The sequence below is a fragment of the Osmerus mordax genome, chromosome 27 (assembly GCF_038355195.1).
Source record: "Osmerus mordax isolate fOsmMor3 chromosome 27, fOsmMor3.pri, whole genome shotgun sequence".
Lineage (NCBI taxonomy): Eukaryota > Metazoa > Chordata > Actinopteri > Osmeriformes > Osmeridae > Osmerus > Osmerus mordax.
This window is the reverse complement of record NC_090076.1, coordinates 3,764,430-3,788,083: the sequence shown is the minus strand read 5'-3', so window position 1 is coordinate 3,788,083 and position 23,654 is coordinate 3,764,430. Positions and strand designations below refer to the sequence as shown.

At 40.2% G+C, this 23,654-nt stretch overlaps 3 protein-coding genes and 1 long non-coding RNA gene across 4 annotated transcripts; 3 read left to right on the top strand and 1 right to left on the bottom strand.

Annotated features, from left to right (window-relative positions):
- Nucleotides 1-911: 911 nt before the first annotated feature.
- LOC136936954 (platelet glycoprotein V) lies at nucleotides 912-8,364 on the top strand (the record flags this gene model as incomplete). The annotated part of the gene is made up of 2 exons (XM_067230654.1): nucleotides 912-927; nucleotides 5,820-8,364. Coding segments are annotated over 2 exons (1,962 nt in total), but the record flags the coding sequence as incomplete, so codon positions are not given.
- On the top strand, nucleotides 3,630-4,810 carry uts2d (urotensin 2 domain containing). The gene is made up of 5 exons (XM_067230655.1): nucleotides 3,630-3,735; nucleotides 3,948-4,052; nucleotides 4,139-4,176; nucleotides 4,323-4,398; nucleotides 4,649-4,810. Exons 1-5 carry the CDS (start codon nucleotides 3,642-3,644, stop codon nucleotides 4,672-4,674), a joined length of 339 nt encoding a protein of 112 aa, XP_067086756.1. The 5' UTR covers nucleotides 3,630-3,641; the 3' UTR covers nucleotides 4,675-4,810.
- Nucleotides 8,365-10,153: 1,789 nt separating the features above from the next.
- lrrc15 (leucine rich repeat containing 15) lies at nucleotides 10,154-13,961 on the top strand. Its single transcript, XM_067230266.1, has 2 exons — nucleotides 10,154-10,304; nucleotides 11,469-13,961. Exon 2 carries the CDS (start codon nucleotides 11,476-11,478, stop codon nucleotides 13,165-13,167), a length of 1,692 nt encoding a protein of 563 aa, XP_067086367.1. The 5' UTR covers nucleotides 10,154-10,304; nucleotides 11,469-11,475; the 3' UTR covers nucleotides 13,168-13,961.
- Nucleotides 13,962-17,626: 3,665 nt separating this feature from the next.
- On the bottom strand, nucleotides 17,627-22,115 carry LOC136936662 (uncharacterized). Its single transcript, XR_010875191.1, has 6 exons — nucleotides 21,987-22,115; nucleotides 18,648-18,698; nucleotides 18,456-18,537; nucleotides 18,105-18,292; nucleotides 17,909-18,011; nucleotides 17,627-17,718 (listed from the first exon to the last, which is right to left on the bottom strand). It is a non-coding gene; the product is annotated as an uncharacterized lncRNA (long non-coding RNA).
- Nucleotides 22,116-23,654: the final 1,539 nt, after the last annotated feature.

Here is a 23,654-nt window from a genome sequence, read left to right as displayed (position 1 = left end):
AAAACATTGGGACCGTCGTTTAGTGTTATAATGTACACGCCGGTACACCGTGTGACCAAGTGCCTCATTGAACATACCTAATTGCATAGCATCTCAGATTATCTTCAAGTGAGGCATGTAGGAAGGGTATCTGAGCAAATTAAAAGGAGAAATTTTTATTCGTGGCCAGTTGTGTACTATGTAGGCCTATGTGGTATAAAAAGGGCTATGACTTGCTGGTGTTATTATAAATTGGGACTATTGCACCCCCTGGTGAATGAATAATGTATTTAGTTGGTAATGCATTCATGAAACTACATAAATTAACTTAAAGATCCTATAAATTAAATTCCATGTTTTGCTTCTAAGTACATTATATACGTGTGAAATGAGTTCCTGAAAGCATGTGCAAAGCGCTAAAACTTTGTCGCACTGAAATGTGGAGTTTTGGGCGGACCCCAAAAATGCCCTATCTACGTCATTTCGCCCCATCTACGTCAGATCACTGAATGGCTCTCCTGCTGTACTGTTATTGTAGCTTACATCAGCTAGCTAGCTAGCTTCAGGATGTCTCCCACCACCCGCAACTGCATCTTGCCTGGATGCAAGAACTCCAGCTGTGCTGCAACGCCATTTAAATTCCCTATTGATAATGAAAGGAAAAATAGGTGGATAGATTTTGTGAAGAGCCACACTCATGGAAAGCTTCGGATAAACTCCAACAGCCGCCTCTGCGCCACTGACCATTTCACGGCGGACAGTTTTAACATGGACCAGAGACAGACGGGGTTCACCAACACACGGCTTCTCTTGCAGCGCAGAGCCGTACCGAGCATCGCCCCCCCGGCCGTTCATCCTCCGGTCGCACCTGGACCATCCACCGCCGCCAGCAGTTCATCACTCAGTTCTGTGTGCTTGTTATAATTATACTAGATAACTTTTCCAGAGGTATCTCTGCTATATTTAGCTACTCGGTGTAGAATGATGGTATTTTGGTGAAATGGTAGCTAATGTGTTTGTGTGTGTGTGTGTGTGAAGTAGCCTAGTTGGAGAGCTCACTGTCTGCTGTCTCTGGTGTCCACTTTTACTGCACAGCTCAGGGGAACATATCATTTATATGCATCTGTATGTTTCACTCATTGAACAAATAAATTCAAATTCTATACGGTTTTGTTCGGCTTGACATAGCGTCCATTATCTGGGTCGGAGGTAGGCACTAGGCAGCGAGGGGCGGAGCTTCAGCTCCTTCAGGCGACACGCCCCCCCAGTCTCAAGCAGAGAAGACTGCTGATTTTTTCACGATTTCAAAGCCTAATTTAACATTCTTGTCTGTGTTATTTTTTCATTCGAATTTGGATGGGTAGTTAATAACATTATTCTGTGGTGTGGCAAACTTAAAACTTGTTTCCAGGTCCACTTTACAGGATCTTTAAAGGGGTGATTGACTGTTTTGGGGGGGGTATTTCACACTGTTCCATTCCTTTAAGGTCTCCGAATAGGGTATGTAACATTGGTTGGGCTGAAAATGGCTCGGGTGCTGTTCTATGAGCCCTGATGCATTCTGTGAAATAGCCCAGTGAAGAAACAAGAGGTTTTCTCCTTTTATGGTAAGCTCATGAATATATAGATGAGCTGCGTGCTGATTGGTTGGTTTACAACGAGACGCAAAACAGCCAACAGCACTAGCTGAAACATCGAAGGTGGAGACTTGAAATAAAAACATACTAATAAATCTATTGTGTTTACACAACACTGTTTTCAACAGATTAACTAGATATCATTTGAAATGACAACGTTAGTTGTTTCCACTTCTGTTGTCGAAGCAAACAGGATCTACTTAGGTGGGTAACGTTAGCACTACCGCTTAGCAAACAAACTTGTGAATCAACTCAGCTTCAGTTAGCTCTAGTTATCTTGCTGAAAAATAGATCTGGACAAACATGCATCTTGAATTGTAGATTTACACGACAACACAGGTTATTTGAATGAAACACAGTCAGGAACATGAAATAACGTTAGCCCTATTGCCATCCATCCATCCATCCATCATCTTCCGCTTTTCCGGGGGTCGGGTCGCGGGGGCAGCAACCTAAGCAGGGAGGCCCAGACTTCCCTCTCCCTGGCCACTTCCACCAGCTCTTTCTGTCGATAGCCCTATTGCCAATAAACTAAATCATCCGCCATTCTACCGATGCATGCTAGATACAGGCAGGATACGTTAACATTGCTAATAACTGCGACAACATCATACTACAGCTTGCGGTTGTGATGAACATAAGGTCGGAACAGCACCTATTTTCAGCAACAGCTTCATAGCAAATCCTGCTTTACATTGTCCCAGGTTTTCAAAACTGTCCTCGGTGAAATGGTTCGAGCAAATGTGTAATTGAGGGTCGAACTGCACAGGGATCTTCTCATAGACAAACATCACAGCCCGTCGAGTGTTTGGTTCCTTAGGAAGACTCTGAAAAGTGTCAACATTTTCTGTACAGCCTGGAACACTGCATTTCAATGGTCCATTTTCAATATCCTTTAAAAACGTACAAACTTTCTCTTTTGTAAATCCCGTGGAAGTACACAGAGCAGTGCACAGCTAAACTAGTGTCTGAGATCCTGGGCCAGAACACCAGAGGCCTGGTCTGTATGTAAATGTTGGGGCGTGACAAAGGTGACGTCACAAATTCAGCTTTTTCGAAACCGATCATTTTACAGCTGCAGTTTCAAGTTGTGAGATTTGTCAATGGACTTTGAGGTTCACTGTATGTCCATTTTACCCACCGAACTGTCGTTATTCAACTATGACAAGGTAAAACCGGTTTTGCAATCAATGACCCCTTTAAAAATACAGCTACATAGATAAGAATACACTGCTGTTTTACTCTATCAATTTAATCTACTCACTACATATAGACACTAGTCAGCCAAAGGTTTATAGTAAAACAATTGATTACCCTGACCTCTTCACATATTGATGTATTCAATTGTTTGGATTGGTAAATGGGCTTCAGTGGGTAAATTACTCTGATGTTTTAGAGCACTAGTAGAAATAATTCCAGCTCATTCAATTATCTTTGCCACAGATATGTTGCAATGCTATATAGTGCAAGATACTTATAGTGTATTTAGATCTCAGTGTCATCTGTGAGTTGATTTCTTAAATGGGTTGATCTTATTGAAGGTAGTCCTTCAGCTCCACATCCACCCTGTAGCCAATACCATCTCTGGGTCCAGTGCAGCAAGGGACATAACCAATTCACTTCTCCTCTCATCCACACCGAGAAACTCTCCCTCTCCACCTTTTTAAAGAACTAATTAATATAAAAGAAATATACTCAAGAAGCCAAGAGCACCTGTCGTAAATAACAGGTGATTGACGACTACCTTACTCCAGTGGATTTGTCCTGTCACAGTGATGTAGGGTTATTGGCCTTACATCTAACGTCATATCATCACATTTCTGTCAGACATCACATGGTCCCTTGTGAAAAAGGTTGTCCATTGACAATCTCCACAACAACGAGCTATTGATTTAGTGCATTGAAAAGCCCCTCCTCTCTCCCTTTAAAGTATATAAAGGTATTGTTGGAATGGACCTGATACGTTCGATCTCCTTGTCTGGTTGGACGGTTAGTAAATTTTTCTTTGACCATTTCTCTGGTGTCATGAACAAACTTGTGTTATATTGCCTGGGATTCCTGGGTTTGCTACTGCTGCAGGGGGTGTTTGGTGTGGAGGGCAGAAGCATCCTAAGTCCTGGTGAGTATACTGCTGTAGGCTGGTAGGGATTCATTTGGTTAGATTGCTCCAGTGAGTGTTGTCTTCACGTTTCACAGTTTATTGTCATGTGCTGTGAATAGACAATAATTCTTAATCAGTTTAATGGGGAGATGTTTGCATTTTTAATGGATGTAGAAATGATTGCCTCTGTTTGTTTTACTTCTCAATATTTACATTCTCCACATTTTAAGGAAACAATGTTATTCACACAAAAGAAGACACAGATGTCCAGAACAAGATTATTACATTGCTACTTCAAAAGAGCTTACTGCCTGTGGAGAAAAATGATGCTCTTGGTAATTCAATAACTTCTATGAATCTAACAAAAAACAGTACTAAAGAAAATGGGATATATAATAAGGGACTTTATTTTTCTTCTCAGGTCTAGACTTGGCCAGTAGAGTAGCAGAGCTAGAGGAGGTAAGGTCATATGTCTGGCAATAAGTGAATATGTACATGACACTTTTCTGTATGTAAAGCTTACACCACAGCCTATTTACTATAAGTATAGAGACAGGAACATAGATGCTCTGACCATCTCTGATTGCAATGTACATTTCCTTCAGCTGGAAGCTCTGAGAGATGATCTGGAGCTGAAGCTCACAGCAAATGCATTGTCCACACCTAAGAAGAGGGCTGAAGGTAAATTTGCTAATAAGCAAGTACTGTTAAAAATTATGCCATTAAACAGACAGCAAAACAAGTATTATTTGTGCAAGTATTTGAGCTATTTAGTTAATTTGTCTGTTTAGAAGTCTTAAAAAATAAATAAAAAATATATAGTTATCAAATGTTGTTCAAAATATGAAATGTAATGTTGTGCATTACTGTAACTTTTGTATCTTGCTTCGTACATTTGACAAAAAAGTGGTTTTAATGTTTCTCATTACAGCTTGTTTCTGGAAGTACTGTGTGTGACAGACCTACTGTGAAGCAGAACCTCTGCAAGGTCAAGCTAAGAATTTGGCATAGCCTCATTCATCCACAGTCACCTCAGATGTTTCAATGTTCTCTGTCATTGTTAATGTTAACTCTGTATCACCAAAACATGATAATTTAGGAAATGTCTTAAGAGTTTAGCATGAATTTATGTATTATTTGTAAGAATTGCTTTTTTAAATATACCTCATTATTGCCATACTTTTAAATTATTATTTGAGTAACAAAAAGCGTTTTAGTCAAGTATTATTTGGAAATGAATCTTTTTAAAGCTGAATAATTGTCTTTTGTTTACATGTATATAATGTTTTGTTTCCCTCTACTGCTAATCCAGGCAACAGTATTGATATGTCTGTTATCGACTGTATTGTTTTTTAAATTAAAGTTGTATTATTTCCTCATTAAATAAAAGCATTGACATGCTTACCTGATTACTAAATGACTATGGGTATATAATTTGTGTAATTATAACAAATGTGTAATAAATAAATAATAACATTCTAATGTAAAACTCACTTTATAAGTTGATGCAATAGGACACAAAAAAGCAAAGAAGCGATAATTGATAAAACACTGCAATGTCAAGGAAAATTAGGTCTGCAAAGCCTTACAGCAGAAAAACTGTGACAATGTTTTATCTCACCAAGTTTGGTACCCAGTGGAACTGCTCTGGCTTGTGGTTGGTGTGTACGGCCGTGATAAGACAGAAATAGACTCTTATCCTGTGGATCCTATAATACCAGTAATATAAGGAACAACAGCATCATAGTCAAGTTGACTGCAGTATTGTGGCTCATCTGAAAGGTTGGTACTCTTTGTTATCCATCTTCTGTTATATTACTAAACTATATTACTGCTATGATCTATGTTTGTCTAGCCTGGTCATGTCGCTTTTTAAAAGGATAAATACTTGATGAGAAATTAATACTATAAGAAATTACATTCATAATTAGAAAATATACTTTTTCTTTTAAGTATGATAGTTTATTCAAGACTATGGAAGTCAGTAGATAATAATCTTTTGAAAAAGTAGAATGGTAGATAGAAGTATCACATATTATCACACATCATATATCAACAATTGATTTATTTTAAGAAAAATACTTACATTTTCTATTTAACAGGCACAATGTGGCAGGTAATCCTCATCCTTCTGTGCATCAGCATCCTTCCAACCCAGACCATAATCTGCCCCAGCAGTTGCATGTGCAACGAGAAAGGAGCTGTCAAGTGTGTTGGCAACATCACAGATGTGCCTAAGACCATGCCTAACAGCACATACCTTCTCCAACTTAACGACACAAACGTGAGGGTCCTGAATGAGCAAAGCCTCGCCAACCTGCCATTAATGCTGCGCTTCAGCGTTAGCTTCAGCTCCCTGAGCGCTGTCCATCCCAGGGCTTTCTACGTGGCCCCCCAGCTCCTGTCGGTCAAGCTGTCATTCAACAACCTCACAAGCCTCCCGCCCAGGGTTTTCAGCCCCCTGGTCTCCCTGGAGCAGCTTCATCTAGATGGAAACCATCTGGAATCCATTCCCTCCGTGATGTTTGAAGGTCTAGCCAGACTTATAGAGCTTGAAATGAGTCGGAATGCCATTGTCCATCTGGCACCAGATGTCTTCAGCAGCCTGAGCAGCTTGCGCTTCCTCAATTTGGGGAAGAACTACATACGAGAGCTGCCACCCACCGTCTTCCACTCACTGACGCGACTGCAGTTCCTTATCCTCTATAACAACCAGTTGGAGAGAATAGAGGCTGGAGCCTTTGACGAGCTTGCCAACCTCTTGGAGCTCAAACTCCACCACAACCAGATTGCCAGCCTCCCCTCAGAGGTGTTCTGGGCCCTGGGTAACCTCAGAATGCTTACCCTATCCTCTAACAGGCTTCAGGGTGTCCCAGAGAAGACCTTCTATTACATGCCCAAGCTCACCAAACTCACCCTCTACAGTAATCCTCTACAATCGCTGCCTGACCAGCTGATGGGACAGATGCCCTTGATAAGTGACCTTTACCTGTATGGCACCAACCTCACTGTTGTCCCCTGGAACCTCTTTGCCAACATGAGTGGTCTGCAAAAGCTCTCCCTCCACCTCAATGACAAATTGAGGGAGTTGCCTCAAGACCTGTTTTGTTGTCAGCCGAAGCTCCAGAGACTCTCTCTAAAAGCGAATGACCTTCAGGTCTTAGACGGTGACCTGTTCTCCAATCTCACCAACTTGAACGTCCTACTGCTGAATGACAACAAGCTCCGCTCCATCCCTAAGAACATCTTCAGACATCTTTCCAATCTGAATAGCATAGAGATCAACAATAACCATCTTAACACCCTTTCAGATGAAGTTTTCTCCTCCAATGTGGGTTTGAGGGCTGTGACTTTGGGTGGGAACCCATGGGACTGTACTTGCAGCATCAGAGATATTGTGGGTTGGATCAGACGCCATGAAGGTGTGGTCAGTGATAGGGAGGGCGTGAAATGTTACAGTCCCCAGCATCTAGAGCTCCGTAAATTGTATTCATTACAAGATGAGGAGTTCTCAGTGTGTGACACCACGCCATCAAGCTATCTACCTACAACCCCTCCCATAGAAATATACGTGTCCCCTTCAAACCCATCTTCAACCCCTTCATCCTCTATCCCCTTTAGAACCACTACTTCGATCATCACAGTATCACCAACAACAGCCTCACAGACGAGCCCAGACATTGTGCTTTTTGAGTCTGACAACCCATTCCAGCTTTTCACCGAAGCTCTCCCACCCCCGCAAGGTGACTCTTATTTCCTCTCTTTCCCTCCTTTCTACGACCGTCTGGTGGTCGAGCAGGGGCAAAAGTTTATCCACAACAATCGCATGAAGAGCTGGGTATATATCTGGAGCCTGTCTTCTGATAGTGCCTCAGCTGGTTTAATTATGGCCCTTCACATCCTGTTAGTAGCAGCAGGCGTTACTTTGATCTTGGCAACCATATATGGGATGTATCGCCTCCAACAGTCCATCAATGAGGATTTCTGGGAGGTGGCATCAGGAAACATGTTATCCAACCAGAAGCAAAAGAGCACAGATAGACTGTAATTTCGACATGCGTTTCATTGTCACCAATTCTTATACACTTTTTTGGGGGAAGGCATTTAAGCACAAACTGTTGTTTACATTTTACATTAAAAATATTAAGTATATGGGTTTGGCTAACAGACATATTTCAAGCAAAAGAAATGTCACAAGTTAGTTTTCTTATTTGTTATACAGTAGTTATGCATCGATAATCAAAATCATTTACAAGCTGTAATTATTAGTAGCTATTGGTGAGGTCCAGGAAGTCCTCTAAATTGGACAAAATAAAAGAATTATAAACGACAGCATGGTTATGAGCAAAAAAACAATGTCCATAATGGGATAAATTGTTGGGTCTCAGGAGAATATGGTGTGAAATTATTTCAGAGAAAAGGGCACTCAGTGTTGTTTTGTCTACTCTTAGTGGTGTACAGTTTAATCTACAGTAGCAGAAATTGCTTTCCTGTGAGACAAAACTAAACAGCATTCCAAACATTCCCTCACGTGTTGGCATCCTTTTGCAGGGTAGATAGCAGTATACATGTAGCCTTGATAGAAAAGCTGAATCTGTTACTTTCTTGTGAACTTTCATGGACCAGTAGGAAGATTGTTCTATCTGAATAAACAGGAAACTAAAGTGTGCTGTGCTGTTTCTCAATGTCTTAGTTTGTCATTGTTTTTCAAACTTCCCTTTTCAGATTTGCATTACAAGAACTGTTATTTTACAAACATCTATTGCACAGAAAACCACAATAATTTAAGGACAGAAGGCAAGACTTTACATTAAGATTGCATTACTTACCACATCACTATGTATCAATTCCCATAGTAACAACATAGTGGGTACATAGGATTAAGTGTTAGTAGCTGTAGTGTTAGCAATTCCTTTGTTACTACAATGTTGTTACTATACGTATTGCTACAGTGTGTAGTTATATGGTAGTAAATGTAACAGGAATGTAAAGTGTTACCAGACAAGTTTAACTTAACTCGGTATAGTTTGATTATATTGTATATTATATTTTAAATAATTTTAAACTTTATTAAGAGCTTTGCAAAAACTTTGCCACAACTTTTCATCAGCCTCAGGTTTGTAGTTCTTTTGATAATAGGTTCACATTTCACATCTCTGCAACAACCCTAACACTTTCTAAATTAAGATCATTTACTTTTTAACTCACATAAATTATCACATAATAACTCACATATTGCTCTCAATGATACAGCACATGGAAACTCTCAACATGCATTGAGCTAAAAAGTAGCATTTCAGGTCTGAAAAAGTGCAAAGTAAAACCTCATTGGTTAATAGCATGAATGTCATGGCAAGTGATTTAATTTAAAACAAACGGCAAACAAAAGAGGAAGAATAGTTGAAAAACACCCAATTAAGTTCATCACCATGGCGACGGGTGATTAAGCCTTTCCGGTACACTGAGCTAACACAACAATGAGTAGCATTCAGACATCACACAGACACACACAACACACACGTTGACAGCCACATTAGATAGAATCAAGAGTGAGAGTGAGGATATTAAATTTACCCTTGAGTTTTACTTTTAAGTCATATCTGTGCCACTAAACGTTTGGGAAAGTTGTAATCTTCCGTACAATGTTTGTATCCTAAAGTAAGGGTCCTGTGCTGCTGGTAGACCCTATAGTTTAGATGTTAACTCCACCCAGCCACACATCTTGTTTTTGTGAAATCCCAACTCTTTCACTGTTAGATTATCTTCAGAACACACAGGCCTACTGCATCAGAGGAATTACATAGCAAATGTATCTAATCAAGAACACATGAAACTTTTAGGGCCTGGGTTTAAGTGGGGAGAATGTATTTAAACAGGCAGAAATAATACACATTCCCTTAAAAGTCACGATCATAAAGGTTCCAGGGAAAACATTATACAAACCAACATAGCTGACTGAGCAGTCTAACTGTCCTAAAAGTAGCAAATCAATTTACGTTCCAAAAAGAATGACTGTCCCTCATCTCGTTCTACTGCAAGCATCTGGACTTAATTTAAAAAATCCACCCACTTATTTCACTTGGAAAACACTTGACTTCTGATAGCACAGTAAATCTGCATTTCTATACTAACAGTATATACTGAATGATGTTAAGTGATCCATACAAGCTTTACCAAAAACATAAACAGGCACATATCAGCATGTATCCCTCATACTGAGTCTGAGCACGCACTCTTACAAAAACAAATTCAACCCAGATACTGAGCCAACCATAGGGGTGGGACTTCATGAAAACTGCCTGTGAGAGAGAGACAGAATAAGGGAGGAACACAGTCTGACTAATGGAATCTGCACTAGGCTGTGGAGCTGAACTCCACTAAAGGACATCATGTGCACAGCAGAAAAAAAGATAGATGATGAGGATAGAATGATGAAGAGGTAGACAATGTGAGGAAGTGCGTAGATGGCTGTGGAATGTTTGATTGAAGCAAGTCTGATTAAAAGGAGGCAAAGCATCATCACAAAAGAGAATAAAATTTACAGAAACACTTGTTTAGTTCAGATCAACTGTCGGGCACAGTATAAGGTAAGCAATTGAACAATGTAAACAATTCTTATCATTAGGAATACGTTATTGTATGATTGTGACTTTTTGGAGTAATTGATTAAGTAGAGATAAGTCATTGATTACAATGCTCTTCATATACAAAGAGTATGTTAAAGGTCAGGAACATTTTAGTTGTGTGCCGTTTGTTTTTGTGAAAACACTAAGAACCTTTCATATGTTTTTATAAGAACTTTTCAGAAGTGGTCTATGTAACAAGATTATAATTCACAGACTGGGAAAACTGTCTTAAAATGATTAGGAACAACAAAATAATAAGGTTGGGACAGGGCTATGTAAATCATCAACCTTTCAATACTTTTTTTTGTTTTCTTGTCATTCGGTTATTCTCGCCCAGTGCCAGTTAAATGGCACATTGGGTCCACAAATTGCTGTTTTAAATCAAGGAAATGTGGAAGGAAGGCACTGGAATTGATGGTGCTTTATTATTTTCTAAGGGGTTAGATCCGAACTTTGGGTTTTAGCCAGGCCACTCTTGGGCATTCAGAGACTTGAAGCCACCAGCTTGGCTGTGTGCTTTGAGTCATTGTCATGCTGTATAGTGAATCATCATCTCAGTCTGAGGTTGCAAACATATTTTGGAGCAATTTTGAAGCTCATAAAAAGTAACAATTGGGTTCTTTGGTCACATTCCTGACCAAGGCCCTCTTTGCCCAGTAACTTTGTTTGGCCAGCTCTAGCAAGAGTCTTGGTGTTTTCCGACATCCATTTAACAACAGCAAAGCACACTGTGCTCCTGGAATTATTCACTGCTTTTCTTAATCATATCCAGTCAATCATTTCACCACATCCTCCAATCAAGGATGATTAAGAGAAACACAATGTAGTGGAGATCAATATGGGGTCTGAATTCTTCGCAAAAAAAAGCTATTACTGCAGGATGGGGGATTGTTTTTAATTTTTGAATTTAATTAACATTTTAGATAGTCTATAACATTCCATAATTTGGAAAAAAGGAAAGAATTTGCTTCAACTTTGCTTTGACATTTAAGATCAGACGATACCAAATAGATTGTTGCCAGCATCCTATATTGTGTCAAACATTATTTTATATATACAATTTTACAATTTAACTTTTTCACTTGCTCATGATTCAACTAATAAAGCTGTTTATTTTATTTCCAGGAGGCCAATGGACCCGCCAATCACACTATACTGTTTTATCCTGCTTTCCAGCCTTGGTTTCATCCTGGGAGGATGTCCGGATAAATGCTTTTGCAAGGAAAACCAAATAGTCTGCCAGGGCAAATCCATCTTTGATTTCCCCTCTGGTGTGCCTGCTACCACCTCTGCCCTCTATATTTCCAACACCAACATCCCTACCTTAAAACCAGAGGACTTTGCTAGCTTTTCAGAGGCCCTAGGCATCTTTTTAGTAAAAGACTCGAGCATCATGCAGGTCCTGCCTGGCACCTTTGACCGTACCAGTAACCTGGGTGCCTTGGGGTTCACCAGCACCTTTCTATCAGACTTGCCTGAAGCCTTGTTCCAGAATCTTCTGAGGCTGGAGTCTCTGACTCTGAGCAACAACAAGCTTGAGGTGCTTCGCTCCACCTGGTTAGCCTCACTTCCTGCTCTGAAGAAGCTTGATCTCAGTAAGAACCTGCTGACATCCGTTCCTGAGGAGGCTTTCCGTTATCTCACTCAGCTGGAACACCTGACCCTGGCCAGGAATAACATCTCCCAGCTCTCCAAAGAGACATTCAGGGGCTTGACCAGAGTGAAGATTCTCCGTCTCAATCGGAACTGTCTACGACAGGTCCCTGTTGGAGCGTTGGATGACCTGGTGAGCCTGGAGGAACTCTCTCTGCAGGACAACCAGGTGGACCACCTACACGCTGACCTGTTGTCTAAGCTTAAAAACCTGAATAAGCTTTTCCTCTCCAGCAACCGCCTGACATCCCTACCCCAGGGATTGTTCTTTAACATGCCCAACCTGGCCCAGATCTCCCTCTATGAAAACGAGCTGAGTAGCCTGGTCCCAGGTGTGTTTGGCCCCATGGCTCTTCAGGAACTGTGGCTGTACGACAACAGGCTGATCCGTCTAGAGGACAGCACTTTCATGAACCTTACCCAGCTGCGTTTACTGGTGCTGAGCCGCAACCAGATCAGCTCTGTGTCCCCCCACGCCTTCAGGGGGCTAGAGCAGCTGGGAGAAGTGTCTCTGCACACCAACCTGCTCACAGGCCTGGAGGAGGGCACATTCCAGGGGATGCCCGAGCTGGTAAACATATCGCTGGAGCACAATCAGCTAAACTCCCTTCCAAGCAAGTTCCTGGATGGTCTGAGCCAGATGGGCCAGCTAGACCTTCACAACAACTCCTTCTCCAACCTGCCCCCGGAGACCCTAGACACGCTCACAGCAGCTAGGGAGGTGCTACTGGCCCAAAACCCTTGGAGATGTGACCAGGATATCCTGCCGTTGCGCGACTGGCTGAGACAGCACCCAACCAAGGTCAACCACAGTGTTGTGCTGTGTGCCACACCCATCGGCCTAAGTGGTGAGGTTGTTGCTGACCTAAAGGACGAGCAGTTTGGGGTCCTCCACCCATCCCTCACGCCTGACCCCCCAGAGGACAGGTGGGAGATCAGCACCCTGGCTCCTAAGAAGAGCACATTGGCCCCCACTGCCTCAGTTACACCCACCAGGCAACACACCAACAATGGGAAGGGGGAGGGGGTGTCCCGGGACATCCATATCATTATTATAGCTGTTGTATGCACCGCTGTCATCACAAGCCTCATTATCTGCTGTGTCTGCTGGAGGAGGAAGAAGAAAGAAAGCCACAACTTAGGGCGTAGGTCCAAAAACTCTGTTCTGTAAAAGGGAAATTGTGTCCTTAACAATCTTAAATGTCTCCTTGCATGGCAGGAAACAATCCCAATTGAACAAGAATCAGTAGGTTCTGTAATAATACCCTGTTTTAAATGATAGCCTGATTATAGCTTGGTCTGTTATTACACATCTCAGTTCAAAATGATTTATGATTGTTATTGTAACTCTGTATGAGGTTCCACTAAAATAAAAAAATATATATATATATGTTCATCACAATGTGATGATCTGCATCATCACAACTCTGTAGATTTTTCATTTAAGTTTTTTAATGATTGACATATTAACATTTTCACTGAATTCTGACCTTTTGTAAAAAAGTATACTTTTATACGTTTTTATTTGCTCTCTAATTGTTATCCTTCTTCACAAAATCACACATTGAATAAATCACATTGAATTAAATAAATGCTTAAGTCATGACATTAAGGAATTATTGATCATTTCTAGTGACCATGCTTTTTGAAAAAACATTTGGGATTCCACATAGGAAAGACAAGGCACTTTATTTATACAGCACATTTATACATGAGTCAGACTCAGTGTGCTTGACATAAAAACATGTTATGCAATACATCTGGATAAAAACTAAAAGCATAGTTATGTAACCATCCTTTAAGCGTCCTGAGATTGCCTCAACCATGTCGTATAAATAAAATGCGTTATTATTATAGTGCCATTTCGCAACAATAACAACAACATGAACACTACATAATAATTAACTAACTAACCACTATCTTGGTACTGTAAAGAAACTAAAAGATGCCCATGACCTTGTCTTTTTGATAGATGTTTGTGTATGAGGGGTTTGCCCTGATAATTCTCATGACAGGTTTACCCTGATAAAGCCATGATTCCATTTCAAGTTTATGAGCTCTGAAACTATGTAAACCTTTCAACATTTTTGACTGAAGGATAATAAATCCCCAAAATATTTTCAAAGTAGTAAAATGCTCTCTTCTAATGGATGCATCAGAAACGTCTGCCTATAGCATTCTGTAGCCCAGCTTTGTGAACTCACCTTAGGCCACATGTTGTATAAGCAGTAAACAGGAGTAGGATGTGTTGAATTCAGAGTCAATGCCTTAAATTAGATATTAACATTGTTTTGATTGCACAGTTAGAGACAGACAGGAAATATATGGAAGAGAGAGAGAGAAAGACATGCTGAAATGCCCCAAGCCAGAATCGAAACCTGGCCGCATGGTACGTTATGGTATGTGCTCTACCCAGTGAGCTGCCGGGTCCACCCCCTCAAAGTCAAATGTATTTCTAAAGCATGTATAAAAGCAACCAGTGAGAGCCATAAGTCACCAAAATAACTAACATTTATCACAAAGACATGTATTGTACATATAGGATAACATTGCTGTGCTTGGATAGTATCATAGGCTAGGGAGAAAAGGTGGGTCTTAAGATACTGTATGATTTTAAAACATAAATACTGGGAGTGGATCTAATATGGAATGGAAGACTATTCCAGAGCTATGGAGCTGCAACTGAGTAGGCATGATCCCCTTAGATTTCAAAAGGGATTTGGAAACAGTTAAAAGCTGTTTATTTGAAGACCTTAACGCAGGCGCGTTGCTGGACATAAAGCTCGACTGGAGCACAGGACTCTACTCATTATGCATACACTTCAGGGACATAAGTTTGATATCAGCTTTGGTAGGGACATCAATAGTTAATGTGGGCGTGCAATAATTTTTTCGCAATAACTTGAGCGCAAATACAGTTTTTTTAGCTTCATGTAATAGACCTACAGTTAGGTCCATAAGTATTTGGACATTGACACAATTTTCATCATTTTGGCTCTGTATACCACCACAATGGATTTGAAATTAAACAATCAAGATGTGCTTTAAGTGCAGACTTTCAGCTTTAATTTCAGGGTATTTACATCCAAATTAGGTGAACGGTGTAGGAATTACAATACATTTTATATGTGCCCCCCCCCTTTTTAAGGGACCAAAAGTAATTGGACAAAATAACATAATCATAAATCTAATTGTCACTTTTAATCCTTGGTTGCAAATCCTTTGCAGTCAATGACAGCCTGAAGTCTGGAACCCATAGACATCACCAGACGCTGGGTTTCGTCCCTGGTGATGCTCTGCCAGGCCTCTACTGCAACTGTCTTCAGTTCCTGCTTGTTCTTGGGGCATTTTCCCTTCTCTGGTGTCAATTTTCACTCCTGTTACAGCTCAGGGGAACATTTCATTTATATGCATCTGTATGTTTCACTCATTGAACAAATAAATTCTAATTCTATGTTTTGTTCGGCTTGACCTAGCGTCCATTATCTGGGTCGTAGGTAGCTTACTTGAGAGGTGGCGCCTTCCAGCGAGGGGACCGAGCTTAAGCTCCTTCAGGCAACACGCCCCCCCAGTATCGAACAAAGACTGCTGATTTTCTTACGATTTCAAAGCCTAATTTAACATACTTGTCGGTGTTTTTTTTTTCATTCGAATTTGTATGGGTAGTTAATAACACATTATTCTGTGGTGTGGTGAACTTGAAACTCGTTTTTAATTCCACTTTACAGGATCTTTAAACCTTGTGTCATCACATCCGCCCAGTCTCTCTGGCTCAGAGTTTCAATACCTGGGGAAATATCGCCATCTATAGGTCCACCCTAACATTGTCATGGGGAAGGGTTGGTGTGAAACCAGACCCCCACGTTACAGCTTAGCAACCAAACTATATCGTGATTCAACTCAGCTTCAGTTAGCTAGATAAAAAATGACCTGCCAAAGATCTGGACAAACATGCATCGTGAATTGTAGATTTACATGTACGGGTTATTTATTCGAATGAAACACAGTCAGGCACATGAAATAACGCGTTAGCCCCAGACCCCCACCCCTTGGCTTGGGGCAACGGCCCCGGTGGATGTAGGTGGTATTGCATTTCCGATGTTCTACCCGACTCGTCCGGTCGTTTTTATTCTATTACAGTCAACATTTACAAAACTATCTCCCCCAATAATTTTTGTTCGATTCTCAAACCTGGTTCATACTACTAGCTTTTTCATAAAATAATTTTTCCTGATTTTTGCTAAATTTGAAACCAATACGAAATGGGAAAACTAGCACCCCATTTATTTGCTTACGTCAATAAAAGTTGCCTGCAAATGTGCTCGCGGATACTAACAGGGCACGAGCACAAAAGTTCACATTGGCCGATAGCCGATTTACCTGGAGCTGAATGAGCCATATTGAATGAGTACAGGGAGAAATGGCTTGAGTTGCCTGCCCTGTTGTAACAAGTTTAGCAAATGGTTGTCACACGTACATGAAATGTTGTTAATATAGTTTATTTTAAAACAGATTAGATTTTTCTGTCAAGAACGTTTTTACGTTCATGTCATGATGGCAAATATTACATAATGTTAAGCGTGAGCATAGATTGTTGACATGTCTATCTGGAGCAAAGACGAAGATTAATAGGCTACTTTAACTGATAACAACAATAAGAAATGATATAAATATGATTAGTCTTGCCTTCAGAAGCTTTTGTTAAACACAACCATTATTCTTTTTTTTTATCGTGTCATCAAGCCAGACTGCTTTTGTGGGACAATGAAGGTCCTCAGTGACTGTTTCACCCGCACTTATATCTGATGGAAACGTTTTGTATATAGGCCGGACCAGATTTCTGCCGCGCCCCCCCTCAAGCGCCTTCTGACTTCAGCCAAAATGGTTACATGTTGAAGCTATGAAAAAGTCTGTTAGTGCTTTCAGTAATATGCTTTTTTTTCAACCAATCTTTTAAAAAGATTACCCAGTGATCGTCTGGTTGATAATGGGCAACGTAGGTTAGAGCTCCGCATCCACGTTTACCGATAAAAGTGAATTCAACCTCGAATCTCTTGCCACTCACTCACTTGTTCTCGAAGTTATTGTAGGTCAAAACTGCGTAGTTCTTAGTCCTATGTAGTCTCATGTATGTTGTTTTATGCACCATCCCAGCTAACACAGTTACGTTGCCCTTACGTTGCCTCAACGTCACTCGATGACCAAACATAGCCTACGTTGCCGCAACGTCTTTGGCGACGTCGCGGGACCGTGCATCTGTGGGACGCCAGAACGTAACCGCAACGTAATCTTGTGACGTTCCCAGTCCGTAACAGCGACGTCGTGGCAACGTTATTTTCCGACGTTGCCAGTCTGTAACCGCGACCTCCTAGCAACGTCATTTTCCGACGTTGCCAGTCCGTAACCGCGACCTCCTAGCAACGTAATTTTGTGACGTTGCCAGTCCGTAACTGCAACGTTAACTAAGTAACCTATCTACTGCTTATATTGGGGCAGTTCATATGCAGACCTCATTTGCACAAAATGCTACTTGTTCTTGTATAATAGGCTACATGGTAGCCAACTTTAGGAGGACTATGTTTGTGTGATGTGTAGCCTAACTCCAGCTAATCATAAACAAGGCAGCATTTCCATGTAACATTGTCATTTTATTTCAAACAAAGTGCCAAACAGTGAATTAAAATCTTCTGCCAGTCCCCGCTAGAGGTCCTGTCTGTTGGCCCTGACAATGAAGCACAAAATAAGTTAGTGTTCTATCAACATAATTGCACGTGTAAAAAGGCGCTATACAAGTCATAAAAAAAATCACATCTAAAATAATATACGTCATCAAAAAAATATGTGATTCTAGATTTTTGTCACATAGCCATGTGAAAGGTTGGATATGGAAGCTGCAATCATGATTCATTCACCTGGCTTGTTTTGAATGGGCTGCCGGGGTGTGTTTGAGTGTCTCCTCTATGAGGAGCTCCACAGCTTTCTCTCCCAGTCCCGTCTTCCACTTCATCACAGCGTCTGGAATTAGAAGTCATGAACTTATTGTCAGCACCAAAGTGAACGTTGAACGCTGCGTATAAGCCATAGTTCATGGCATCTCCAAACACTTACCACTCTCTTTCGCAACTCCAGCACCTTAAGGCGCTCCTCAAGGTCTTGGAGTTCAGCCTGTGTTTGGGCCACCTGTAGGTCCATCACTGGCACCTCTTCAGTGTGTCTGCCCTGTAGTCGCCTGAATAGGAGAGCCTCTCGCTGGTTCTCCTCCAATGTCTCCCATCTTCCGGAGCATAACCTGTAATCTGTCTGTCATTTAAGACAAGTAAAACAAGTTTACAAGAGTTAGCATGATTGGCATACACTGTGGTTCTTCTAGATTAGCTGTAACATTGATGTAAATAACAAATGTTACCTTGAATGGTTGTATACAAAGCATATTTTTTTTTGAGTATCTTATATTTGCACTTGCCTGGCTGCCAGCTGTTTTCCTGGGCCCCCAATTGGTTCACCTCCACCAGACCAGAGTTGATATCTAGGGGTATGGAATCTGGTGATGCAAAAGTTTTAAGTCATGCTTTTGCTTCAAAACATAGCCTTTAGGTTGCCATGGCTCATACAATTATTGTCACTGTTTTAAACGGTCATTCATTACTTTACCATCATTTCCCAGGGACACAGTGCTAGGCCGTGTGACGGTGGTAGGATAATCTGTACAGAAATGAAAATGGAATGTAGTTTATGTACATAGTTATAGCATATTGATATTAAAGGAGTAGCATTGCACATATGTGATCGTTTGAAAGTAGGGACTCACATCGTAGCGTCGCACATGTGTGATTCTGAACATTCCAACCGACTGTTTTCCGATAGACAAAAACTATATGACAAACGCTATAGTATGGCTTCAAAACCAAACTGTCACCAGAAATCTCAAATATACACCAGATTATTCTAATAATGTCTGGCCTACTTCCAAACCCTTTAATTTTTCAATAAAGTTTTGAATAAAATTCAAATTAATCGTTAATCTATGAAAATAGCATGAAATCCTCACTAATCTCAATATATTTTTCTAATTTATGTCAAAAAATCTCAAATATACACCAGATTATTCTAATAATGTCTGGCCTACTTCCACACCCTTTACTTTTTCAATAAAACTTTTTTTTTAAATGATAGAAAATTGCTAATCTCTGAAAATAGCATGAAATCCTTGCTAATCTCAATATCTTTTTCAAACTTGTTTCAAAAAATCTCAAATACACACCAGATTATTCTAATAATGTCTGGCCTACTTCCACAACCTTTACTTTTTCAATTATGTTTTTAAAAGAATGATAGAAAATCGCTAATCTCTGAAAATAGCATGAAATCCACGCTAAACATCATAACTCAAGTCTTTATTACTGTGGTATTAGTCATTTATTAAAACAAAGACATTATTTTTAGTGCAGGACATTTTCAGACTCTCCGTCTGTTGCAGGCAAGGCATTTCCAGTCTGTTTCTTTTCTTGCGGCGTTGAACTCTCTGTGGGTCATGTCCAAGCACTCTGCATGATACCACCTCGTGCATTCAGAGCATGCAATCTATATAATGTCAAGTAGAAGAGTATTAATGAGAGTAGCAATTGTTGTTCATTCAGACGTCAAAGGATTATTCCAAAAACTATTCACTGAATAAAAACTGTGTTTAAGACATAGCAAAACTGTTCATTACTATGGGATTAACATCATCCAATTTCAAAAGACTAGTTATACTTTCTCATTACAAGCTATGCAAGGGACTATGCAATTTGTAATACTGTAGTCTGACCTTCATGCCAGAGGGAGATATGTTGCCATTATCACTGTATGTTTAGCCTGGTCTTTATTGTTTTTAAATTATGTAGAGACTCTCCAATCATCTGGTTGCTTTGTAGTTACACATTTCTAGACTAAATTTATAGTCATGCAGTTCCAGTGGAGACATACATTTAGTCATTTAGCATACGCTCTTATCCAGAGCGACTTACAGTGAGTACAGGGACATTCCCCCGAGGCAAGTAGGGTGAAGTGCCTTGCCCAAGGACACAACATCATTTTGCACAGCCGGAATCGAACCAGCAACATTCTGATTACTAGCCCGATTCCCTAACCGCTCAGCCACTTGACTCCCTTGACAATTTCTTCCACACTCTTCTTTCATTGGCTCCCTTGCATAGACCTGGCGCGTGTGTGTGTTTGCGTCATCAACCATAGTTGAATCTCTGGTTCAGGTGTCGTAAAAACTCAACCATATAGGTGTCAAGCAAATGGTCACCAGAGTTTGCGTCTCCATCTAGCCCTTGTCAAACAGTATCTCTTTAAAACAAACAAACCCCCCCTTAGTCATCAGCCCCAAGATAAGGGTGTTGTGTGTGTACCCAGAGTTCAGATTTGGGGATAGGCCTCTCTTTGAACACAAGGAATGCTGAACACAGTATCATTTTATACAGAATAAAAAAGTTACATCTTCAATTTTTCTGACAGGCAGACACTCCATGTGATGGGGTGTGTCGAGGGGTTACATCAGAGTAATCTTACACATACACCTCTCTCTCTCTCTCTCTCTCTCTCTCTCAGTATTGACTGGATTCAAAATATTCCTTACATATAAAGTGTTTTATATGTAATACCTAAGACTTGACAGCTGAGACTGTCAATGGAACCGTTGTGGTGGATGTGATCCTGTCTTCTTGTATGAAATGATTCGTCTTCTATAAAATTAGCGAGGATTTCATGCTATTTTCATAGATTAGCGATTAATTGGAATTGTATTATTTTATTATTGAAAAAGTAAAGGGTGTGGAAGTAGGCCAGGCATTATTAGAATAATGTGGTGTATATTTTAGATTTTTTGACACAAATTTGAAAAAGAGAGATTAGCAAGGATTTCATACTATTTTCAGAGATTTGCGATTTTCTATCATTTTTTTAAAAGTTTTATTGAAAACGTAAAGGGTGTGGAAGTAGGCCAGACATTATTAAAATAATCTGGTGTATATTTGAGATTTTTAGACACAAGCCTGAAAAGATTATTGAGATTAGTGAAGATTTCATGCTATTTTCAGAGATTAGCGATTTTCGATCATTCTTTTAAAAACATTATTGAAAAAGTAAAGGCTGTGGATGTAGGCCAGACATTATTAGAATAATCTGGTGTATATTTGAGATTTTTTGACACTAATTTGAAAAAGATATTGAGATTAGTGAAGATTTCATGGTATTTTCAGCGATTTTCTATCATTTTTTTAAAAACATTCTTAATAGAAATTAAAGGCTGTGGAAGTATACCAGACATTGTTGGAATACTCTTGTTTGTTTGAGGTTTTATAGTCATAAAATCATTATAAAAGTCATCATTTTTCAAAATTGTATGGGTAATTTTCACCCGGTCCCTAACTCAACGCTGCAAAGTAGCGTCTTCTGAATGTGAGACGAATGTCGAGAATATGAAACTAACTTCACCTCGGTCGGAAATATTTAGAACTCACGCATCTAAAGGTTAAACGAATACATTTATCCAAAAACAGATGTCATGTACAAATTGGAAAAATTAGTGACATGATACTTTTATAGACGCCATTGCTGTGCATGCCATGACCGACTGCGATTAAAACGTGATCAGCCACGCTAGCTCCAGTCTTTGAAAATTCCGGGCTAAATAAACTATTTTGGGACAAGGTTTTTTAACAGTTCTGAACGTTTATTTTCACTGATTCTTTTGTGGGTGATTTGTGAGACGCTAAACTTTGATAACATGCTGGATTTTGCATTTTCAGTATTTCAATATAACTTTCTGGAGGGTTTAACTTCTACTGTACTGTAGCTAGCGAAATCCTAACGTAAACAATGTGAATCTGATAGCACATAAACAGGCTAAATAGCCTAAATTTCAAACATATACGTATTAGCATGCCCCATCAAATTTCTGAAAATATGTTTATATATTTAAACTATTTCTGTAAAGAAACTCACCTTTGAAGTAGCTAATTTCCAGTTGAAATCCAATGCGTACAAGACGGTGTTGAACCCCTGCAAAATCTCTTCTGAAACCCCAGTTTCAGCGATGCGTTGAAATGGGCATGCGCAAAGTTGTTGCTCAGGGGCAGACTGAGGGGCAGACTGAGGGGCAGGTTTGCTAAGGAAGAATTGTAATATTCTTTGATGACTTGTCTTTGGAAATGAAACTCTTAAGAGTCGCTTACCTTTTGGTCACATTTAACAATTTTGTATCACAAAAATTATTGGAGCACAAATTTGCATTCTGTGTCATACAGCTTTGGTGTGCTATACAAAGAATGTTACACATCACACATTGATTGCTTTTGTACATGTTTATAGTAAAGAATGAAAGACTAAATTATATTCCAAATTCAGTCTTTTATTTATTAAAGCTATGTTTATGAGAACATTGATGACCAATGACATGCTGGGGCTGAGCTGCACATGAATTACATGCATTGTCTACATTTATACGTGCTGGGTGCAACATTTAATATTGTGTGTGATTGAAATTCATGTAGACTATGGCTACATTGCAAAAGTGTCAGAACTGAGAGCAGTCCAGTGTGATCTCTCCATCTCTGGATAAACCACTATAATTGCACTCGAGATCCGTTGTCCTGCAACCAAAGAGCGACTTAACCGCACCTTAACCCATGGTACCAAAATTAATGTATCCAGCCGACCAAGGTACGACGTCGCGGCAACGTTGTCCATGGGACCAAAAAATAACGTAACCAGCCGACCAAGGTACAACGTCGCGGCAACGTTGCCCACGGGTCCAGGCCCGTAAAGATTACCCCCGCACCGCGGGGGGGCCTCGCAGGGATGGGGGGCAGGCCCCCCGTTTATTTTTATTTTGTATCCAATTTGAATTACATGGGATGTCTTATTGTCTTGTCTGTGTTTCCAGAGTTGATATAAAAATAAAGGAAAGTATATTTAATTGTGCTTTCTTTGTTAGCTAGGTAAGTGACATGACGAAGTAGGTCAGATGGTCACACAGACCGGCGAGCCTGCTGCAAATAGGTAGCTAACTGTAGCGTAGCGTAGGAAAAATGAAACGCACATTTAAAAGCGGTGCCCAAAAGCGGCATTCAAAACAGAACATTTCTGAATTAAATGCCAAACTTCCCAAAATTACAAATTTATTTTTCGACCAGCCGGTGAAGGATGCACTCATCTGCCAGAAGAGACAGGTATTGTACTGTTTGCTATAGCTAACATTACTGTACCACGTAGCTAACGTTAGCCTATACTTTGACAGCTGTACTGCTCTGTCTGTGTTGTGCTTCCTAGCGTTTAGTGAACGATCCGGCTCTAAGAGCCGGCTCTTGAAGGTGAACGTCGGGAGCTGGCTCGCATATCTGAAGAGCCGACTCGATTAATACAGCCTATAGAAACTAAATGATTAGGAAATAATTAATTTTAATTGTATTTAAAATAATTGACTGATTCAAAGAACAACAAAAAAATACTTGTAGGCTTAAAGGCGCACACGATCATCCTCACATTCTGTTCCTGTCAATCCTGCATGAGGGAGGGCCGAGCCAACTCACACAGTCAGAGAGTAGTCAAAACTCGGAGGAGAGCCATGACAAATCAATGCATTTTTAAAGATATGTGGTTACGGTCGAGTAT